Genomic DNA, 19,063 nt, shown 5'->3' with positions numbered 1-19,063 from the left:
TGTTGCATTTTTTATTTTGTTTCTTGTATTGTCATTTATCAATTAATGACTCCTCACTCACACCAACATTTTGATTTTGTTTGTTCTATTGATGTTGGTTCTCAATGTTATGGACTTGTTAGCCTAATGCTGGGATGATTGTATGTTCTTCCAAGCTTCATTCCAATGGTCACATTTCCATTAGTCAACTTAACAATGGGATCCTAGGGAAGTTGCTCTTGTACCCAGTGCCACATGATTTCAGTTTTACGTTGGTTTCAGGGACTTGGTCTTCATCTTTGGTATCATGGTTCCTTGCACTTGAATCTTGTTAAGTGCTTACAGTCTTCAGTCTCAGGTGTCTTGGGAGTAGTGACACATGCTTATTACATCTTTGATTCAACCATCTTAAAACTTAAAAGGGTATCTGCAAAACCCAGAATTTTTATAAAGGTTAGTGCCCTTCGTTTTAATCAAGTCCAGGTGCTGCAGCTGTGTCTGCATATTAATGTTTGTGAGAAGACCAAATCTTCTATATCTGATCTTTCCTATGGTGACTGCCTTATCACTTTCTGGGCTAGTAGTGGTGGGCAGAACTCAACCTTCAAGACTGTGCTAGTAGTGGTGGGGGAAAATTAATCCATCCAAACCGCCCATTTATTTGTGGCTTTGGTTGAGATAATGGTCCCCTCTCTTAAGATACTTTCCATAACCATCCTCCTCATTTCAGGAGTACATAAAGGAAGTGAAAAATTAGTTTCTCTTCATTATCAAATTCGTGATGTTGACAGTATTTTATCTCAAATGAAAATTCCCCTTGGTGGATTTCAGGTATGTTTTTACCTGCTGGCGTCTTCTGTACCTTAACTTCCATCAACTTGCATTTGGAATAATAGTAAAACTTGAGCTTCTGATATCACTATTTATCTAGTCTAGTGTCAGCGCATGAGAGGGTCCATATGATAGAGGAACTCAAATCTTTCTATCCGTCTAGCTTGACAAGTTTCAGTGTAAGAAAGAATTCCTTTCCAGTGCAGAATAAATGGCATTTTTCATTTTTTTTTCTTTCATAATTTGTAAATAAACTGTCACATGAAATCCCCATTACTGCCACATAACAGACAGAGTGAAGTATATGGTCATCCTAATGTCACCAGGTATAGTGAATTAGTAAACTTGTAGTGGCCCTAACTTACTGAATGTTGGATTCATATTTTAGGCCTCTAATATGTTTGACCCCATTAAAAAATTTCACCCATTGTGAAGAGTTTGGCTCATCCAGGCTCAATTGGGCAGTGTTTCCTGCATGAGAATCCAATTTGTAGTTCATTTATATATTTATCTCATGATTATAAATCTTGTTATGTGAATTCAACATTGTGCTGGTTGCGTATGAACTCCCAAATCAGTGAGGATAGTTTGGACACAGAGTGTTCAGTATTCAGTATTCACAGGGAATTGGAGTTAGAGATACTTTGGTTGTTATGAAAATTCAAATCCTTATTATACACTGCGAATAAGTATTGATTTTCAGGGTCTTATTTCATTTTTGGATTGCATATTTGGAGACTGGTTTTACAGTGTGTCATCATTTTTTGTGTCTCCATGTCTTGCTTTGTTTACAGATGTAGTAGAGCTATTATATATGTGCAGAATGAAGGAATCCCTTTGAACTTTTGATCTTGATACGTCTTCAGCATTTCTTCCTTTCTTCATCTCCCAACTAAAGTCTTGACAAAAAAAAAAGGAGAAAAACTGATGTCCAAAGCATCGTCTAAACTAACACTTACTATTTGAAGCATTGAATCTTTAGCTCAATTAGTAGAGCACTTAGAACATGAGCATGTTTCAGGAGGATGGTGGTTCAAATCCACCAAAATTCTTTTGATCCCTTATGAGTTTAATTTATGCATCACAAAGAATGATTAGGATCTATTCAATTCTGGAATGCATGTAATATACATCCCATTATCCATAGACAAAAACAGGGGAGAAATTCAAATGATTTATAAATTTTTTTAAAAATTTACATTAATTTTGCATTAATTTTACAACCAACCAAACTTGGTAAACTTAATTTCATTTTACTTCAAGTATGTGCTCATCTTTTACAGTTAATTAGATAATAATGTCATTTTTCTAATTGTCAATACTTGTTAAAAATGAAATTCCACCCATAACAGATTTCTTATAATGTGTTTATCAAAAATGAAGTTCCACCCATAACAGATTTCTTATAATGTGTTTATCAAACATGTTTTTGTTTTAAAAATGTTTAAGAACCTTTTTTGGAATTTGGAGCATGTTTATCAAACACTAAAAATTGTTCGAAAAACATTTTTTAAGCATAAAAAACACCAAAACATGTTTTTTGCAAAAAAAAAAAAAAAGGGTACTTTTGGGATAGAAACATTATCAAACGCATACTAAACATACCAGCAGAGCACGGATGATCTACTTCTTCTTGCTAATAAGGTCAGAAAGGAAAATTTTGAAGTATTGATATCACCAATTCCATTACCGAGCAAGTAGACTTGGGATCACCTCCCTTTAAGAGTAACGCATCACACTACCTTTGTGATATCCACAATACAATCATGAAAAGCTGACAAGGTAGCACCTCCCCTAATTGTATGATAGTGGGGTGGGGTAACATTACCCTCAAGTGCAGCAGAACACAACTAGGGTAAAACAAGAGATGAATGAGCTTGGTCCATTCTGCATCAAATACGGCTGGAGTCTCTCCCAAAGATGAATTTTCTAGTCCAGTCAGATATGACCAATACCCTTGTACGCCAGCTGACTTGTTTACTGAAAGTGAGGAAAAGAATTTCATTAGAGATACATTTTGATGATAATAATAATACTAAATTCCTAAGGGGTCAAGTACGTTAATCATCAGTTTGGATCATGAGATTTTAAACACCCATGCTTGTAATGGAAATGTATCCAGTCAGAGATCATTGCTTATATGCATATTCTGTGGTACATCCTCAGATGACATGAGATTTTTTGCATTTTCACATTCTACATGTAAGACTACACAATATATAACAATCAAATCTAATGATTGGCATCTCGATCCTAAGCTTGATGAGTATTCGTTTGTCATTTGTAACACCCAGTTTAATGGATTTCTCTGAATTACAAAGAGGCTTGGAACCAGAAATGGAGAAAAATGTGTGAAATCAGAGTTAATTGAGTCAGACAATGAAAAGTCTTCATTCTTAACATCCAATCTGAGTTCTTCAAGCAACTGAATTACAGAACTAAAGCTAGAGTATTACCTTGCATATACAGAATACCAGAGCCACTGGGTGCTGTGCCCAATGGAAACCCAATCCCCGGGAAGTTCTGCAGCTGCCTGCTCACCCCCAAGAGGAGCGAACTGCCCAAAATGCTTGTACCTAAGGGACATATAAAGAGCAGAATTACATATTCCATGACTCTTGACATCGAGCATCTTAGAAAATAAAGGTCACATACAATAAGAAAAGGATATTCCATGCAACTGATGGTCCACCAAGTGACAGCTATTGAGTAGGGAATCAAATGGTCTTTCCCCCAAAAGGGCAACATTTCAGTTACAGTTGGAGCATCTGACTGTTGGCTCATTAGATAATGCTCCTTAAGTTTACAAATCAGTTTCATCAACTCAGGCTTAGTTGATGACAAATAATTTCATTGCTAAGAGAAGTCAAGTGACATTAAAAGAGTCGGGCAGAGAAAGAAAAGCCTTTCCAGTAGGCATCATACCAGCAGGGAACAATTTTTTTGGTAATAATTTGAATATTGCATCATGGCAGAAGATTTTGTCCAAATTTGGTGTTCCAATTCAACTTGGGACCCCAAGCTTAGAAGGGAAGTAAAATGAAATTCTCACTTGTAACAATGACGTGCCAAGAAATGGAAGGAGGGGAACCAATGCTGTTGATGTAAACCAGTCATCATGAAGTGGAAAACTGTTAGGACCCTAGGATGAGGCCATGTGGAATGAGGGTTAGTTAGGGTTATTTGAGATAATAAATAGAGGGAAAGAGGGAGGAGTTGTTAGGATCCTAGGATGAGGCCATGTGGAATGAGGGTTAGTTAGGGTTATTTGAGATAATAAATAGAAGGAAAGAGGGAGGAGAGAGTATAGAATGTTTTATGAGAGTTCTTGGGCAGCCGTAGGCTGAGGGACACTGTGAGGTGTGGGGGGTGTCTAGCACCAAAGAAGCCAGTGTTATCTTGTTAAATTCTTGCATTCTTGTATTGATTTTGGGAAGTATTAGTAGGGTTTTATCAAAAACCATTTTCAGCTGAAACCAAAAGAGAATTCTTCAACTAAAAACTTAATGATTACCACCGGAACTGTCAATTTCACTTCAAGGTTATTACTCAATTCACTCTAGTTAAATGGACTCTCAGAAACAATAAAAAAAAAAAAAACACAAGCAAGAGAATCACAAAGTAAAATTCTTACTGAAAGGGACGAAAATGATGACGACCAGATTCTCTGAAACGAAGTGGACCTTCTGGATTAGCTTCACACTCGTTTATGCGATTAAAGCATCTCGCAAGATAGGCACCTTGTTGAGCCGCAACCTATTTTTTCATAAGATATAAAGGATTAAAGGTTACTTTTTTCTCTATTTTACTGTCCACAAGATTGTAAGATTTTTGTTTTTAGAAAAAGGTCTTACTGAAAAATGAAAGATTAATCACCTGAGCAGTTGCTGGAAGACTCTTCATCTGCATGTCGACACGAGAAAGTGCTGATTTGAAGCCTTCAATATCCACTTCCTTCCTATCATGGCCTTGGGAATCCTTCAAGAGATCAGCCACACTATGCAAATGATTTTTCTGAAAATAGAGATCCACTTGGGGATATCTTACAATGATGTCATCAATTACATCTTGGAACTCTTCGACAGTTAAGGTACCAGAATTGTCTTTGTCCGCAATTTTGAATATCATTGAAATGTCCTCCTAGAGAAACAACGATATTAAACCAAAAAGCATTTTAGATGCTAGAGAAGTGAATGGAACTTTTTTTGGTATAAAGTTATAATGGTTGGCAGCACATAAAGAAGCTTTACTAAGGAGGAAAGGATAATAGGAGATGGGGAAAACTAAGGAAGCTCACCTGAAAAAAAGTTACAAGAGGAAATACCCAGAGCACACCCCAATTGTAGAGTACAGAAAAATTACCTACAATTTAACCTCCACTTGCAACTGTACTTACTAGTTAGTGCAGGATTCTCATATGCCAACCCGTTCATGAAACTGATAATCTTTACTCTATGGGACTCATAAATGAAACAAAATCATGATGGATCATACCACTAGATAACCTATTAAAACTAGAACCCTACAAATAATAAACTAAATATACTTGAAACAAAAGACCCAATTGGAACCGGTTCATCTTAATTTGGGTCCCCTAATGCGTTTAGCCAGTTTCCCCTGCATCAATTCTCCTGTGTAGAAAAAAAAGAAGAAAAAAAATTTAGAAAATGAGAGGATCAGCATCCCTCGATTGACGTCCACAAACTTCAGATCTGATCGTGCAATAATTTGATGCATATAACAAACAACCGTCACAACCTCCTGATGGTCATTAGCAAATGACATATCTTTGATGGAATCTGATCATGTGGTTCACAACTGAAATCAGACCAACAAATCAAAACAAATGCAACTTTGATCAGACCGTGCCCTTCATCTTGATCATTACTTTTAGTGTTTTACCTCTTCGATAACCTCTGAGTCTCTGACTGATGAGAAGAATGACAAATAGAAACACATTTGGTTGACAATAACAGTGGAAACAAAGAAATCTTCTCTCCCCCAACCCCATGGGGTGTTGGGTGAACCTATTAGGAAACAAACAAATAAAGATTCTTCGGGCAATATGTCGAATACAAAGTGGGCAAAATCTTATGGACACAACTTCGCTGCAAAATACATTATAAACAACATCCACACTAGCACACACACATAACACAATCAATTTTTAACATGGAAAACCTCTCCAATGTTAGACGAAAAAGCATAGTATCTGTACTCCACCCAAAATCCACTATCACCAAATCAATGCCAATGTAAGAGAAAAAACCACAGAACCATACTCCACCCAAAAATCCACTATCACCAAATCAATGGAAATACAAGGATCTTCTCTAGATAAAACCAGAGGCAAACATCAACACTTATCAAGAATAACTAGTCTCGGTATACATTATCAGCCAAACGAACCCTAGAAGAAAGAAAACAAGAAAACTCAAATAGATCTCACCAAATAGAGGCAACAGTGATGCCCCAATCACACTGAGTAGCAGACCTCAAATGCACAATCCAGTCGTTGAAAATTGAAGAGCAAGTGGTCATGAACTTGCAATCCAAAAATCAGCTAGATCAGAGACCGAATGACCAACCAACAAAGCATTTGATTAAAAATGGACAGAACCTCTCCAAAACCGGGAATCACTCTTTTCTCTTCTCTATTCTGGATGTCACTCTTTTTCTCTTCTTCAACACCAAAATTAAACCCTCTCTAGGATTTATAGAAAAAGATGAAATTACCATTCCATATGGGCTTCAACCATATGGGCCATTCAACCTATTGTTAAGAAGTTTAGTTTGATTTAACTCTATTTCTGAGTGGTCATTTGCTTTAAGAAGGTGACATTTGTCGGTTTCACAACAATGTTCTTGTTAATAGTTTAGAGATATGACTGATCCATCCACCCTTTCACCTTCTTCCAACTTTAAGAGGATAACTATCACGACAGTTTTCACAGGTTTGGTGGGGCCCACATTACGAACATTCAACTAGGGCACATGACAGTTCCTCTCCTTATCAACCTATTTATAACTACTAAAAAAAACAATGGTAAACTAAACATTTCCAAGGACCAAAACCGATAACCTGTTTGACAGTTTGACTCATAAACATATGATGTATACAATCCAAAGTCCTATTATGTTTTCATTCATATTTTCAATAGTACCTAGTTAAGTACATACAGTCTCAAAGGAAATATATACATTCATAGTCCAATTAAGCAAACATCAGTTGCAACAAAAAGATAAAGAGTTTCCATCTTCAACTTTAAAGGCATTGTTGGGTAGCAACACCCTTGCCCTTGTCATGTATATGGGGACCTGTCAACGTTTACAGTAGTAAGCTTTGCGGCCCAGTAAGCAATATAGACAACCATATAAGTAAGTCAGGCAATTCATCATGCATCCATTATCACATCAAAGTCATATAACATTATGCATTCCAATTTTCTTTTCATTTTCCTTTTTCTTTTTCTTTATTAAACCAGACCTAAGCGCTACCTGTAGAGAGAACACCTTCAATCTAAACCACACAAGTGGCATCAGTCTCAGTCTTAGAGGTTCTCATTAAGAGATTCTCTTTTCAATCTTTTGGCACAAGGCTAGGTGTTCTCCACAAGAGGCCATCATCGGTTTAGTCTATCTTTCCACTTTTTAGTCTTGCTTCATACCCTCCCATTTGGGTACACTAAGTACTAGGACTTACAGAAGCCGCTTCATGCCCTCCCATTTGGGTACACTAATTACCAGGACTTACAAAAGCCATTAACATTTTATTTCTTTCTTTTTCTTTCCTCTATATATATTCAATTGCAGTCTTGTATTACTATACCCTGTCCATTTTAATGTACCATTTGCATTTCAATTATCACTTAGCCTTATCTGAATAAGACTTAATACAATTCATACAATTCCGTCATTTAAATAAGAAAACATGCACAGTAATTCTGAATTTAACAAGCATAAGCATCATTTCAAGTTCATAATTTAACACCTCAAGAATCTATCGGCGTTTCAATTCAAGAATTTCAATCAAGTTCTTAAGCTGTCATTTGATCCCATGCATTTCTATTCTATTCACAAAGCAATATATCATGCATTTCCATAAGTTGCATAAGTGAATAAATAAGGTAGATTTTATATTAACATGTGAATGCCACTTGTTTACTAAGTGGAATCACCCACTTATAACATACATAGGTTAGTCAATATCACTTACCTGTTCTTGTTCCATGTTCGTCTCTCAATCTTGCCTCAGTTAAAAATCTATCCTCTCTCCTATATTCCGAATAATCCTTGGCTATTTCAATTCATGCGGAACTAAGGTTTCCCCTTCACTTTTTCTCTCTTCTCCCTCTCTTTCTCCTCTTTGCATTCTCTCTCTCCTCTCTCTTCTCTTTCTCTTCTTTCTCCTTTCCACTTCTCCTCTCTCTTTGTACTTTTCTCTTTCTCTTCTCTCTCCACTGCACTTCTCTCTGTTTACGCAGAACTGCCTCCTTCTCTTTGATTCTCTTTCTTTACCTTATCAAAGTTATTTATATAAAATAATAATATGGAGTGAAGACACCACTTAGGTGTCACTTCCTCTCTTTTTTTATAAATCTCATATGTACATGCATTAGAAGACACTTAATTGTCTTCCACGTGAGGAGGTGGGAGAGAGAGGGGGAGGTGTCATCTCCTCTTTCTCTCTCCTTAACTTTTTCTATTTTATTATTTAATTATTATATAAGATACCGTAACTTATACATATATATTTAACTAAATAATTAGTGGGCTTCTTTATGGGCTTGTGGGCCCACTCTATTTCCTTACACAGAGCCCACATAGGGATGCAAATATTAATACCTCCGGGTTCAGAAAATTATGCTGATCATTTCCTTATTTTCAGTTCAGTCTAATTCCATCGTTGTAGGACCCATAAGCGATGTCAGATCTCGACCAAAATACTAATTGGAATCCAGTTCCATTTGAGCTATCATTTAATTACACTCGAAACATTTGGTTAAACCATTGACACATGATCCAACCACCATAATCCTTTAATAATGTTGAGGATTGAAACATTCCCACACAATGATAAAATAATAATATAAAAAGATGTGGGGCATCACAATAACTCCAAGCTTCGTAAGGCTGGAGAAGATCTAATGGCAGCCACCCTTTCACCTTCTACCATTGCTCTGGCACCCTCTTCTCCCTCCCATCTCCCTGGTCTTCGCTCTTCTTCACTCCCCTTCTTCCCTCCAATGCTGGTCTTCCCCTTCATCTGATCCCCTTCCCCCTGATGGATGGTCAAAAATTGCTTCCTGTCTTGTTGGAGTGTTAAATGATGAAGCTTCCCATTGGAGCAGCTGCCTAGTTGGTCACTTCCTAGGTTCCAGGCCCCCTTTTCCTATTGTTAAATCTTCTCTTGAGAAGCAATGAAAACCTGCTTGTTCGCTCGTTGGAGGTTTTTCTTTAAGACCATGGATTTTTCTTGTTCAAGTTTGCTGATGAGGAAGACAAATGCAAAGCTCTTGAAGGAGGCCCATGGTCTAGGGATGAAACCTATTTTCCTTTGTCAATGGCACTGCTGCATTCTTTTGAATAGGGAGAATTTCTGCTCTGACACTGCTCAGGCCTTCTGTCATCGATCAGGCTAATGACTCCACTGGCCCCTCTTGGAACACTTTTGCTAGTATTGCTGCCATTGCAGCACGGTCTGCCTACTGCTACCTCTTCCCCCTCTGACCATCCCGTTGATCCATCCCTTTCCTCTGTCCTCCCACTGTAGCTCTGCCCCGTGGTCCCCTCTCTCCTCTACCTCCTACTGCTCCTTCCTGTAGTGTCCCTCTCAATTTACCCAAAATTCCTCCATTTCGTGGTCGCCCCTCCCCCTCATCCTCTCCCCACTCCTCTTTCCTCTCCTGGCCCCTTGGCTGGGTTGGGCAATCCTGGCCCTCTTATCCCGTCCTGCCCCTCTTGGCCAATCCCCTCTTTCTCTTCTCATCTCTTCCTCCGGCCAGGGACCCCTTTGTTAAGCCAGCTTCTATCTCCCCCTTCATTTCAAGGCTGGGCCCATCCCCTTTATCCCTGCCGAACACACCCATCTTTGTCCCACTTCCCTCCCTTAACCCATCCCTTCCATTACTCCCAACTCTCTCCCTCCCCCTCTCCTGATCCTGATCCTTCCTTAAATTGTTTCTCACAACTCTGAGAATGAGGACTCCTCTTCAAAAAAACCCCTTCCCCCTCTTTGGGATCCCAGGTGGAGTAATTGTTCTACTAGAGGTCGCCACAACCTTGATAAAGGCTTCGTTGTGGAGTTCCATTCTTCCAAGAAGAAGAAGAAGAAGAAGAAGACAAATAAAAAACACTAATTTCTCTCTTGGTGTTTGCCTAGGCCATTGGCCTTGAGTTCTTAATGTATTTCTTTTGTCCTTGTGTTGCTCTGATTTGGGCCGTTGGCTTGGCCAGGCTTTGCCCTTATCTCTTGTATCCCTTTTCTTTCCCCTTTGGTCAATGATTTTTTTCATTCATCCAAAGAGGGGAAAAAAAGAAGAAGAAAGAAAGAAAAAAGAAATGCTATTTCTGTGTTTCATATATTAAATTGTGATCATTTTTCATTCTATAAATATGAGATCTGGGTTACTAAATGGTTAAAAAGAACGTAAAGCTTCCAAAGGTGTTTCCGCTCATCTTTTTCTTCTTCCCCCCTCCTTTCTTTCTTCTCTTCTCCCCTCTGGCTCTGCTGCCACTTCACAGAAACAATTGATGTGATTTAGAAATCTATATTAAAGATCTTAGAAGCAAGCAGGACCAACAATATACTCTGTGATTAGACCCGAGAAAAGGACGCAACTGTGTAGTTATGGGAAGAAATCAGATCAATGGAAGGGGAGGGAAGAAAGGAAACAAAAGAATCTCAAAGAGATAATCAGATCAATGGGAGTGAAGAAAGGAAACTGGAGAATCTCAGAGGGAGAGAGAGAGAATGTAATGTAAAGCTAAGACTAGTAATAGCTTAGCCCCAATAAACCCACAAAATTAGAAACTGGGACAATATAAGTAACCAGCCAAAACTATGATCAGCCTTGGTTCGAGTGAAGGTTTTACTGTAGCAGTGGACAACTGCTGCAAGTTTCACTTGATTCCAATGGTTGGGTTGAAACTTACGGTCTAATAGCAGAATAATGAGATGGATGAGGGAAATGGTAAATCAAATGAAAAGAAAGATGAGTTGGATGGAAAGCAAATAAAACCAACTAGCGGATAAGGAGTGGTTTTATCCTCTTTCTTTTTTTTTCTTCTTTTTTTTTTTTTTTTTTTTTTTTGGGGGGGGGGGTACAGGGATTGGGTAGGTGAAGAAGAACCAGTTTAATTTTAGTCACCAAAAATGATTCAAATGGCGGAGTAGCAGCAGGTCTGTATCATCAGCAGCAGCTTTGGGGTGAAGTGCCTTCAGCATGATGGTCCCCCACAGAAGTAGCAGTTCAGGAGCAGTAGCTATAGACCTCAAACATGAGAAACGGAGCAAGGGGAGGTGGGTTTAGCCCTCTCAGCAAGGCTCTTTCAGCCCTAGGATTTAACAGTTGACAGCAAGGTTCCATGAACCCTAGGTGTTTAGCTTTCACAGCTAGGTCCTGGCCCTTCTTACAAGTAGGACAAGAAAATATTGTATTCAAAGCAAAGCTTCAATAACCAATACTCGAATCATTACTAGAGGGCTGTAAACAGCCAAAGTTTGCTCAATGAAAAGAAAAGAAACTTGTAATTACCAAAAATAAACTAGACTTAGTGGAGTTAATCAGCTAATATTCTCAGCAATAAAAAAATAAAACTTCCTAGTTATGAAATTAGAAGCTGAAAGAGACAGAAACTAACTTTTAAAAACCACTAGGCTTTACAATTCAGCCATACACATGGAAACTAAAATAGAAACAATAATACAGAAACCGCACTAAAAAATTAGAAACAAATAAATAGGAACTCACTAAGAAAATTGAAGCCAAACTCCAAACTAAAACTTTGGTACCCCACCACAATCTAACAACTTTTATTGCGAAATGATGATAAAATAGGAACTCACTGAAGTGTTGGGAATTTTTCACTTTTTTACACCAAAATGGTCATTCCTGTTATTTCATCAAAATGAATCAGATTAAGTTGGATTTGACCGTTTTGCCAAAACATATAGGTTTCAGTAGCAATCAAATCCCACCAAAATAAAAAAATTCTGAGCACTCTTTATTAAGGAGGGTGAAAATCACAGATATTAACAGATTTTGTAGCTTTATGGCAAGGAACTTATACGTCGAAACCATGATCAGCTAACTAAAATGACTTCTCAATTTGGCTAAGTCACAAGCTGAGTGATGCACATACCATGACTTTGCGCTGATTTATTGTAGCACAATCACCAACAGCATAAACATTATCACACCCTTCGACTCTCAGCCATTCATCAGTTGCTAAAGCACGTCTTTTAGTCTACATGTAGCATAACCTAAATTAACATAGATTGCAAACAACAATGACAATAACATAGATAACTTGAACAGAAAATAGGAGAGAAGAATGAGTTTAACACATTGCACCTGGCCAATTTGTTCCAAAAAATCCCGAACAACAGGCCGAGTCCCAAGACCAGTAGACCAGACAACCAGTCCGTATGGTATAGTAGAAGTTTCTCCTGTAGGTTTCACCTTTGCAGTAACAGCCCTATCAGAAACCCCTATGACTCGGCATCCTGTTTGCACTTCAATACCGTCTCTTTGAAACTTCTGTTCAGCAAATGAACTAATTCTCTGGTCATACCTACAGGAACCAAAAATATAAATTTATTTTTCTGAGTGCCAATGCCACTACCTTCCTATTCCAGTTATCACACAGTGATGGAATCATGTAGAGTGGAGCTAGTACAATTGTTTCTAAGCATAAGCAATGCTTTTTAACCTGGAATATAGGATGACCTAACTAGAATGGGAGGCCTCTCCAAATCCAGCGATAGTGGTGGATTACTTCAAGCCACCAATTTATCCATCTGGACCAGGCTTCTGGTTGAAGGTTGTTTGACCAAATTCATGTCAGATTAGACAAACCACTCAAAACCCTGGTTCTTGGGCAGCCCTGCCAGGTCCAGGTTTCCAAGACATTACAATCAAGGGTTCAAGTATGATATTATAAAGATCGTTGAACCTCTACAAGTCCCCCTGGTGCATTTGATGCATTGTATATCATTATACAGTAGGAAGACTGTAAAACCTAAATAACATGACCACCGTAGCACCATATAACATATTATTTTGAATCCAATATCCAGTGGTAGACTACTGTCTCAGGTTTCACGAAAAAGGAAAACCACACAATAAGTCTTCCAAATCAAGTTTCTGAATCCACAGTCCTGCTTTAGCTTTACTCATGAGAGTAAGACAGAGAACAGATTATAATCAATGCCAGATCACTGATAGAAATGTAAAAGGTGGGAATCTTAAGTAGAATTGCAAGACAGACTGAATTCATAGCTCCCACAGAAATAGGTACATGCACAAAGAAAGAATTACATGGTCCGACAAATGTCATCAATCATATAAGAATTCTTGGTTGCTATAAAATCCATTACATCCACTCTTCATGACACAGTGGATAATTTTGTTGAAGATATTAATGTGGAAGCACAAGTGGGGCGAGTCTTGATTCCTAAGTTGCCCTATTACAACAACCATAGGTTTGTATGTTGGAATATGAAGATGTTCTCTACACACATTCGGGATAAGGCTGCGCATAGTGTATAGTTTGCCCCTCCCAGATCCTGCAGTAGTAGGAGACTCGTTAACCAGGATGCTTTTTTTTTATATTCAAGTAGAACCATAAGTCATATGGAAAATACATATTCATTTCAAGAAGCACTATGAAGCAGCATAGATAAATAAAACCTTCAACTGCACAAGCCACCGCATTTCAACCAGCAATGACAACTCAAACAAGAAACCCGCATCCCCATCCTCAATTAATAGCATAAAAGAAAAGAGGAATAATATATAATTCACCATTAAGCATACCACTCTGCCAAAGTATCATTGGAAGTGCTAGAGAACAATACACAAATCAATTATTGCTCACGTGTTTAGTATATGATCTCCTGACTGAATCACTGTTATTTTCACTAGTTCTTGAACCATGGGATATAACTTGACCAAGTCTTCTTGGATAAAATCATGCAGCTCTGCCGCAAATTCAACACCAGTGGGACCCCCACCAACAATTACAAAATGAAGGTTCGCCCTCCTTTCTTCTTCACTTAGAGTTGGAAGGATAGCCTTTTCAAAACAGTCAATCACATTTCGACGGATCCTTCTAGCGTCCTCTAAATCCTGCACAATAATGCATATTTTCCTTAAAAAGATCCCACCCTTCTTTAAAAAATACATATAGCAATTAGATCAAATTATCAATGTCTCAGATGTAGAGCTAAAGAAAAAACCATCTGGGACAGTAACAAGCATCCAACAGATGGCAATCATCAAAATCTACTGGAACATTTTACTTTAAAAAGGAGGATGAGATTTACCTTCAGAAAATGGCAATGCTCCTTAACCCCAGGAGTGTTGAAAGTATTTACTTCAGCCCCTAATGCTACTACCAAGTAATCATAATCCACGAAAAACTCTGACTTCCCAACTAAATCTTTGCCATGACTAGATTGACAAAGAACTCTTTTATTTGCTGAATCAATCTTGACACACTCTGCTTCCCAAAATTTAATTTCTCCACCACTCTTGGGGGAAAAAAAGTGAAAACAAGATCAGTTAAGTGAAGATGAACATGGAAAGTTTATCCATAAATAGGAGATACACACAGAGTAATATGTAAAAGTTTACTACCAGATCAGTCAAGTAAAAATTGAAAATATGAGAACGTAAATCACATAAAAATAGGATAATATTATAACTAACCATCAAATGTGAAAAGAAATGTGCCACATTGACAAATTCTAAGTTATGTTGCACTGAAGCAGATGACTTTTACAGAACAACAAACTACTGGCATATTTCTTTAGTTATTGGTACAGTTTGTATGATGGTTAGAATTCCACAAAACAGTGTTGTACCTTGGGATAGTAGTTAGTAGGTCTTTTCTTGTTACATATCACGTCACTTTAGCTATTTTCTAAATTTGGTAGTTGTCCTTTGTCTTTGGCTTTCACTAGTATTCCTACTAAGATTTGATTATCATTTAATAAAATGAGGGCATAAACTCTCTCCCTCAGTTACTCCTTTCTTCCCTTCAATTATTCTTCTCTCCATTGATAACATGTCTGAACTGATCTTGTCGTGTTCTTAACTCGTTGGTCAATAGGACTCTGTCTTAACTAAATATCAAAAATGCTTTCTTAATGGTGATCTTGATGGAAGTATATATGGAGTAACCTCTTGAGTATGGTGCTCAAGAGGAGAATGCATCCAAAGTATGTCATCTGCTCGTCTTCACAAGACTATTACATGCAGGGTTATGGATTTTGACTGAGTTACCTTGGCTTCTACAAATACCAAGACAGAAACCAAGATCAACTGTGGAAATCTGTACTATATATTATTAAAGACAACAAACAAACTAGAGTAGCATGGTAAAGCTGTAAGTGCTTGTTACAAAGTTACATTCAGAATGAGAGGGATAAACTGAATCCTACTATCTTAGCTTGACAGGAAATTGACTAATGTATTCAAAGAAATAGCTTAAATTTTTTTCTATCTCTTGAAGAAGGGTGTTTAATGTGCTATGAAAATGTATTCACCTTGTTCATTATATTCCGAATAGGCTCAATGATGCTTCTTGGTTCCACAGTACCACATGTGACACTTGGTAACAAAGGTGTAAACGTGAAATAGTTACATGGGGAGACCACCTCAACATCGAACTTGGCAACATCCAACTCTTTAAGAAAACTAGTGCCAGCCCAACCAGTTCCAAGCACTGCAATTTTCTTCTTCTTGGGTTCTACTTTAGGAGTCTGGCCACTTTGCGTGCCAAGTCCGGACTGTGTTTCTGAGTAAGCCACGAGACCTCCACTACTGTAATAAGCAACACCATGAGTACAATAAATGAGTAGTTTTGATATGCCACAAGTCTACAACATTAAACACCACAAATTCACTGGAAGAGAGAATTGCATACGGAGCCGCTTGTATAACATGCTCAAAGGAAAATTCCCTAGGGATTCTTGCCCACATGTAATCAATCAGCATGAAAAATAATAGGGTGTGGCAGTTTATTTATTTCATGGAAACATTTTTTTGACTGCTATTTTTCCACTTTGGTACAGATACATTTAAAACTTGGACACTTGTTCAATATTTGAAATTTCTGCTATTCAAATCAATTTTCCATTAAATCTCCAAATTGCTTTCTATTCAAAAACCTAGAACTAATACAGGTTAAATCCAATGACCCAGATATCCAAAATCATATTGGTAAATCAAGCATTAGAGAAAGCTGAAAGTGGTACTGAATTATAAAAACAAAGTATATCCTTCCTTGCAGGAAATTATTTAGGTTTTGAGACGTAAAATAAACCAAGAAATTGATTCATGGAAAAGAATCCAACCGAATCTTAAGGTTGATTCAGTCAAGAACTTTGCAGAATTTCAGGAAATAACATTATCATTTCAATTTGAAGTATTACAAATTTTCAGTAGTGCCAAGTTTAAGCTTGATCAATAGAACAACTGGAGAAATTTGTTTATCAAGAAGTTGGAGGCCACTTACAACCAGAGAGAGTGCAAGGAAGTCTAATCCTACAGTATGGTCAACACCTCTGGATAGGCACAAAGCAAAAGCTCTGACATGGGAAAAAAAATTTGGGTGGAAGTGGAAGTGCAGAAAAGAGAAAAGCAGCAAAATTTGCTGTAGATCAAACTTTCAGAAAGTATAAAAGAAAGAGAAGAAACTACAAAGTTGATACTAGAACAAAATTTAAGCAGAGAAGAAAGAAACACAAGAAAAGAAAAGGAGAAGGAACTACAGAGACAACCGGAAACTCCTAACTCCAGGCCCCCACCCCACCACGCCACTTGAGAATCAACAACCAGAATACAACACAGAAATTCAGGGGAAAACCACCATGTGACCCTTCCAAAATGGAAACTGTGTGATTTTGCTACAATCTACGCAGGAGAAAGCAAATAAGGGAGTTGCTGTCTTTTAAATGATATGGGCGTGTTTGTTTCCTGATCAACAGTAGAAAGCCAGTCATACTTTTGGTAGGATCTACTGCATGATAACAAGATGATCTTGATAGGCTTCACTCACCCCAGCAATCCAAATCAGACTGCAGCCTATTTAAACAGCCAAACCTGAAGTGATATCACATGCATACTTTTCACCTCCAAGAAATATAAAGCCAAAATTACCACAGAGGACAGTATAATAGAGTGTGCCTCATGAATATTTATGAGAACATCATCTTCCGTCTAAGTCAGGAGAGGGCATTACTACTGTCCATCAGTTCGAATAGTCAGTGAAGACTCTTTCTTATGGTTGTTGTTTGTAGCAGAGAGAAGTGTCATTGCCATTCTTCCATTCTTCATTCACAGATTCTTCTTTACAACACATTATTACCGTAATTCTCCTCCTTGAAATTCTACTTGAATAGTAAAGCTTCTTGATTATTATTACAGTTAAACAAACGTCGACGAAGTAATCCACAACGCAAATTGCGAGTAAGACTAAAAGTTAATCTCGATTAAATTATATTGTAAACTACCAAAAAAGGATCTAAACAGAGAGGAAAATTAACAGAAACTCCAAGCAGTTTCTTCCTAGATCATTAGGTAGTCCATCGAATACTGTGTACTTAAGACGATAAGAGAACAACAATGCCGCACAGCACAGAGCTAATCAAGACAAGCAAAAGCAAAATCTAGACTAAGAAGACTTAGACTGAACTCCAACACTCAATCAACCGACGAAAATAACCCGAAGATCCACAGACACGAAATAGAATAAACTAACGTGATCGCATGCTAAATTGAGAAAAGAGCAACTTCAAGAAAATTCAGAGTAAACGGAGAGGAGAACCTGACGGTGACGAGAAGCAGCAGCTTCGACAAAGAAGGGTTGTCATGAAAAGCTCTGGAAGCTAGGCCAATGAAGGAAAATCCCCTCATTTCGGCGAAATCTCAGATCAAGAAGCCAAAATCAGATATTTCTGTGAAGTTGCTCCTGGATCCAGGAAAACACAATTCGCATTCACAATCACTCTCACTCTTCCGCTGATACCGTAAGAACATAGGCAACGATATGTTTACTTAACTGTCTGTCTGTAGAAGCTTTGAATTTATTTACAGATTTTATTATTAATTTATTCTTAGAAATTGGAAAAATGCAGCGGGAAATACTAACGATCAACAAGTCAAGGAGAAGCATCAATGATAACTATTGATAAGGTCGTAGGAGCATTCATATCCGTTAAAATAGGATCTCAGATGAGAGTAGAAATAAACAATTGATGCTAAAGCGTTACAACTTAAAACACCGAAAAGAGATTTTTAGATTTTTAGACCATCGAAGGGTTGCTAGGTAATGACAGGTACATACTCCTTGTAATACATATAATAGTCTCACGCAGTCACGCTCTCACCCCTTTAAGATAAAGCTATAATTTCAAAAAAAGGAAGAGATTTTAATTAAGAAATATCTTCCAAGATAATCATTCCTTCACCAGCAACAGCGGATCAACGTTTACCAAAAAAAAAAACAGCGGATCAACGAATAAGTAATAGACAAAAATGAAATAAGACAAAGTTGAATAATTATCTATATAATTTATTTTTATTTTTTTTTGCCTTTCTGATGATGAACTACCTTTTGTTGACTTTTGATTCGACGCAGAGTCATTTTGTGTCCATCCAGTCGGGTCAACTAAACCAAATTAGTGTTACACATTTAGTTTCTTTCTTTCATTTTTTAATTTTCTACTTTGATAAGGATTAAGTTGGCCTTTGATTTTCCCCAAAAAAAAAAAAAAAGTTTAGTTGGCCTGTCATTTTAGTTTTTACTTCAGTTTCCTGATCGTTTTAGAATTCATTTTCTAAGGCTCCTACAATCTATAAATACATTCAAGGTATAGCCATAAAGCACGAAAAAATTGTGTTTTATTATGTCTCTTGGTGTTGTTAAGTTTTGAATTTGAGAAGAAGTCTAAAGAGAAGAATCTGGAAGACAACATCGATTGGGATGTGATATGGGAGGTTTTGTACCCGACTGGCTTCGGACG

The 19,063-nt window shown here is 37.5% G+C and overlaps 1 protein-coding gene across 1 annotated transcript; it reads right to left on the bottom strand.

The window, feature by feature from the left end:
* Positions 1-2,450: 2,450 nt before the first annotated feature.
* Positions 2,451-18,105, bottom strand: LOC149029013 (external alternative NAD(P)H-ubiquinone oxidoreductase B1, mitochondrial-like). Its single transcript, XM_089140098.1, has 10 exons — positions 17,866-18,105; positions 15,584-15,860; positions 14,360-14,566; positions 13,912-14,162; positions 12,387-12,606; positions 12,175-12,279; positions 4,687-4,950; positions 4,445-4,566; positions 3,267-3,386; positions 2,451-2,790 (listed from the first exon to the last, which is right to left on the bottom strand). The coding sequence occupies exons 1-10, from the start codon at positions 17,952-17,954 to the stop codon at positions 2,703-2,705; spliced, it is 1,743 nt and encodes a 580-aa protein (XP_088996224.1). The 5' UTR covers positions 17,955-18,105; the 3' UTR covers positions 2,451-2,702.
* Between the last annotated feature and the right edge of the window lie 958 nt (positions 18,106-19,063).

This window comes from Hakea prostrata, chromosome 1 (assembly GCF_041222555.1).
Source record: "Hakea prostrata isolate BN-2017 chromosome 1, UWA_Hpros_2, whole genome shotgun sequence".
In the NCBI taxonomy this organism is placed as follows: Eukaryota; Viridiplantae; Streptophyta; class Magnoliopsida; order Proteales; family Proteaceae; genus Hakea; species Hakea prostrata.
Note: the sequence above shows the minus strand (reverse complement) of the source record. Positions and strands in the feature narration are given on the sequence as shown.

What these genes read in the sequence shown, in the direction of transcription:
- LOC149029013 (XM_089140098.1), bottom strand. Translation starts at nt 17,954, where the DNA reads ATGAGGGGATTTTCCTTCATTGGCCTAGCTTCCAGAGCTTTTCATGAC. An exon ending in CTGCTTCTCGTCACCGTCAG is followed by an intron (nt 15,861 to 17,865) that starts GTTCTCCTCTCC and finishes TGCTTATTACAG; the next exon opens with TAGTGGAGGTCTCGTGGCTT. An exon ending in GTCTTCCAGCAACTGCTCAG is followed by an intron (nt 4,567 to 4,686) that starts GTGATTAATCTT and finishes ATGAAAAAATAG; the next exon opens with GTTGCGGCTCAACAAGGTGC.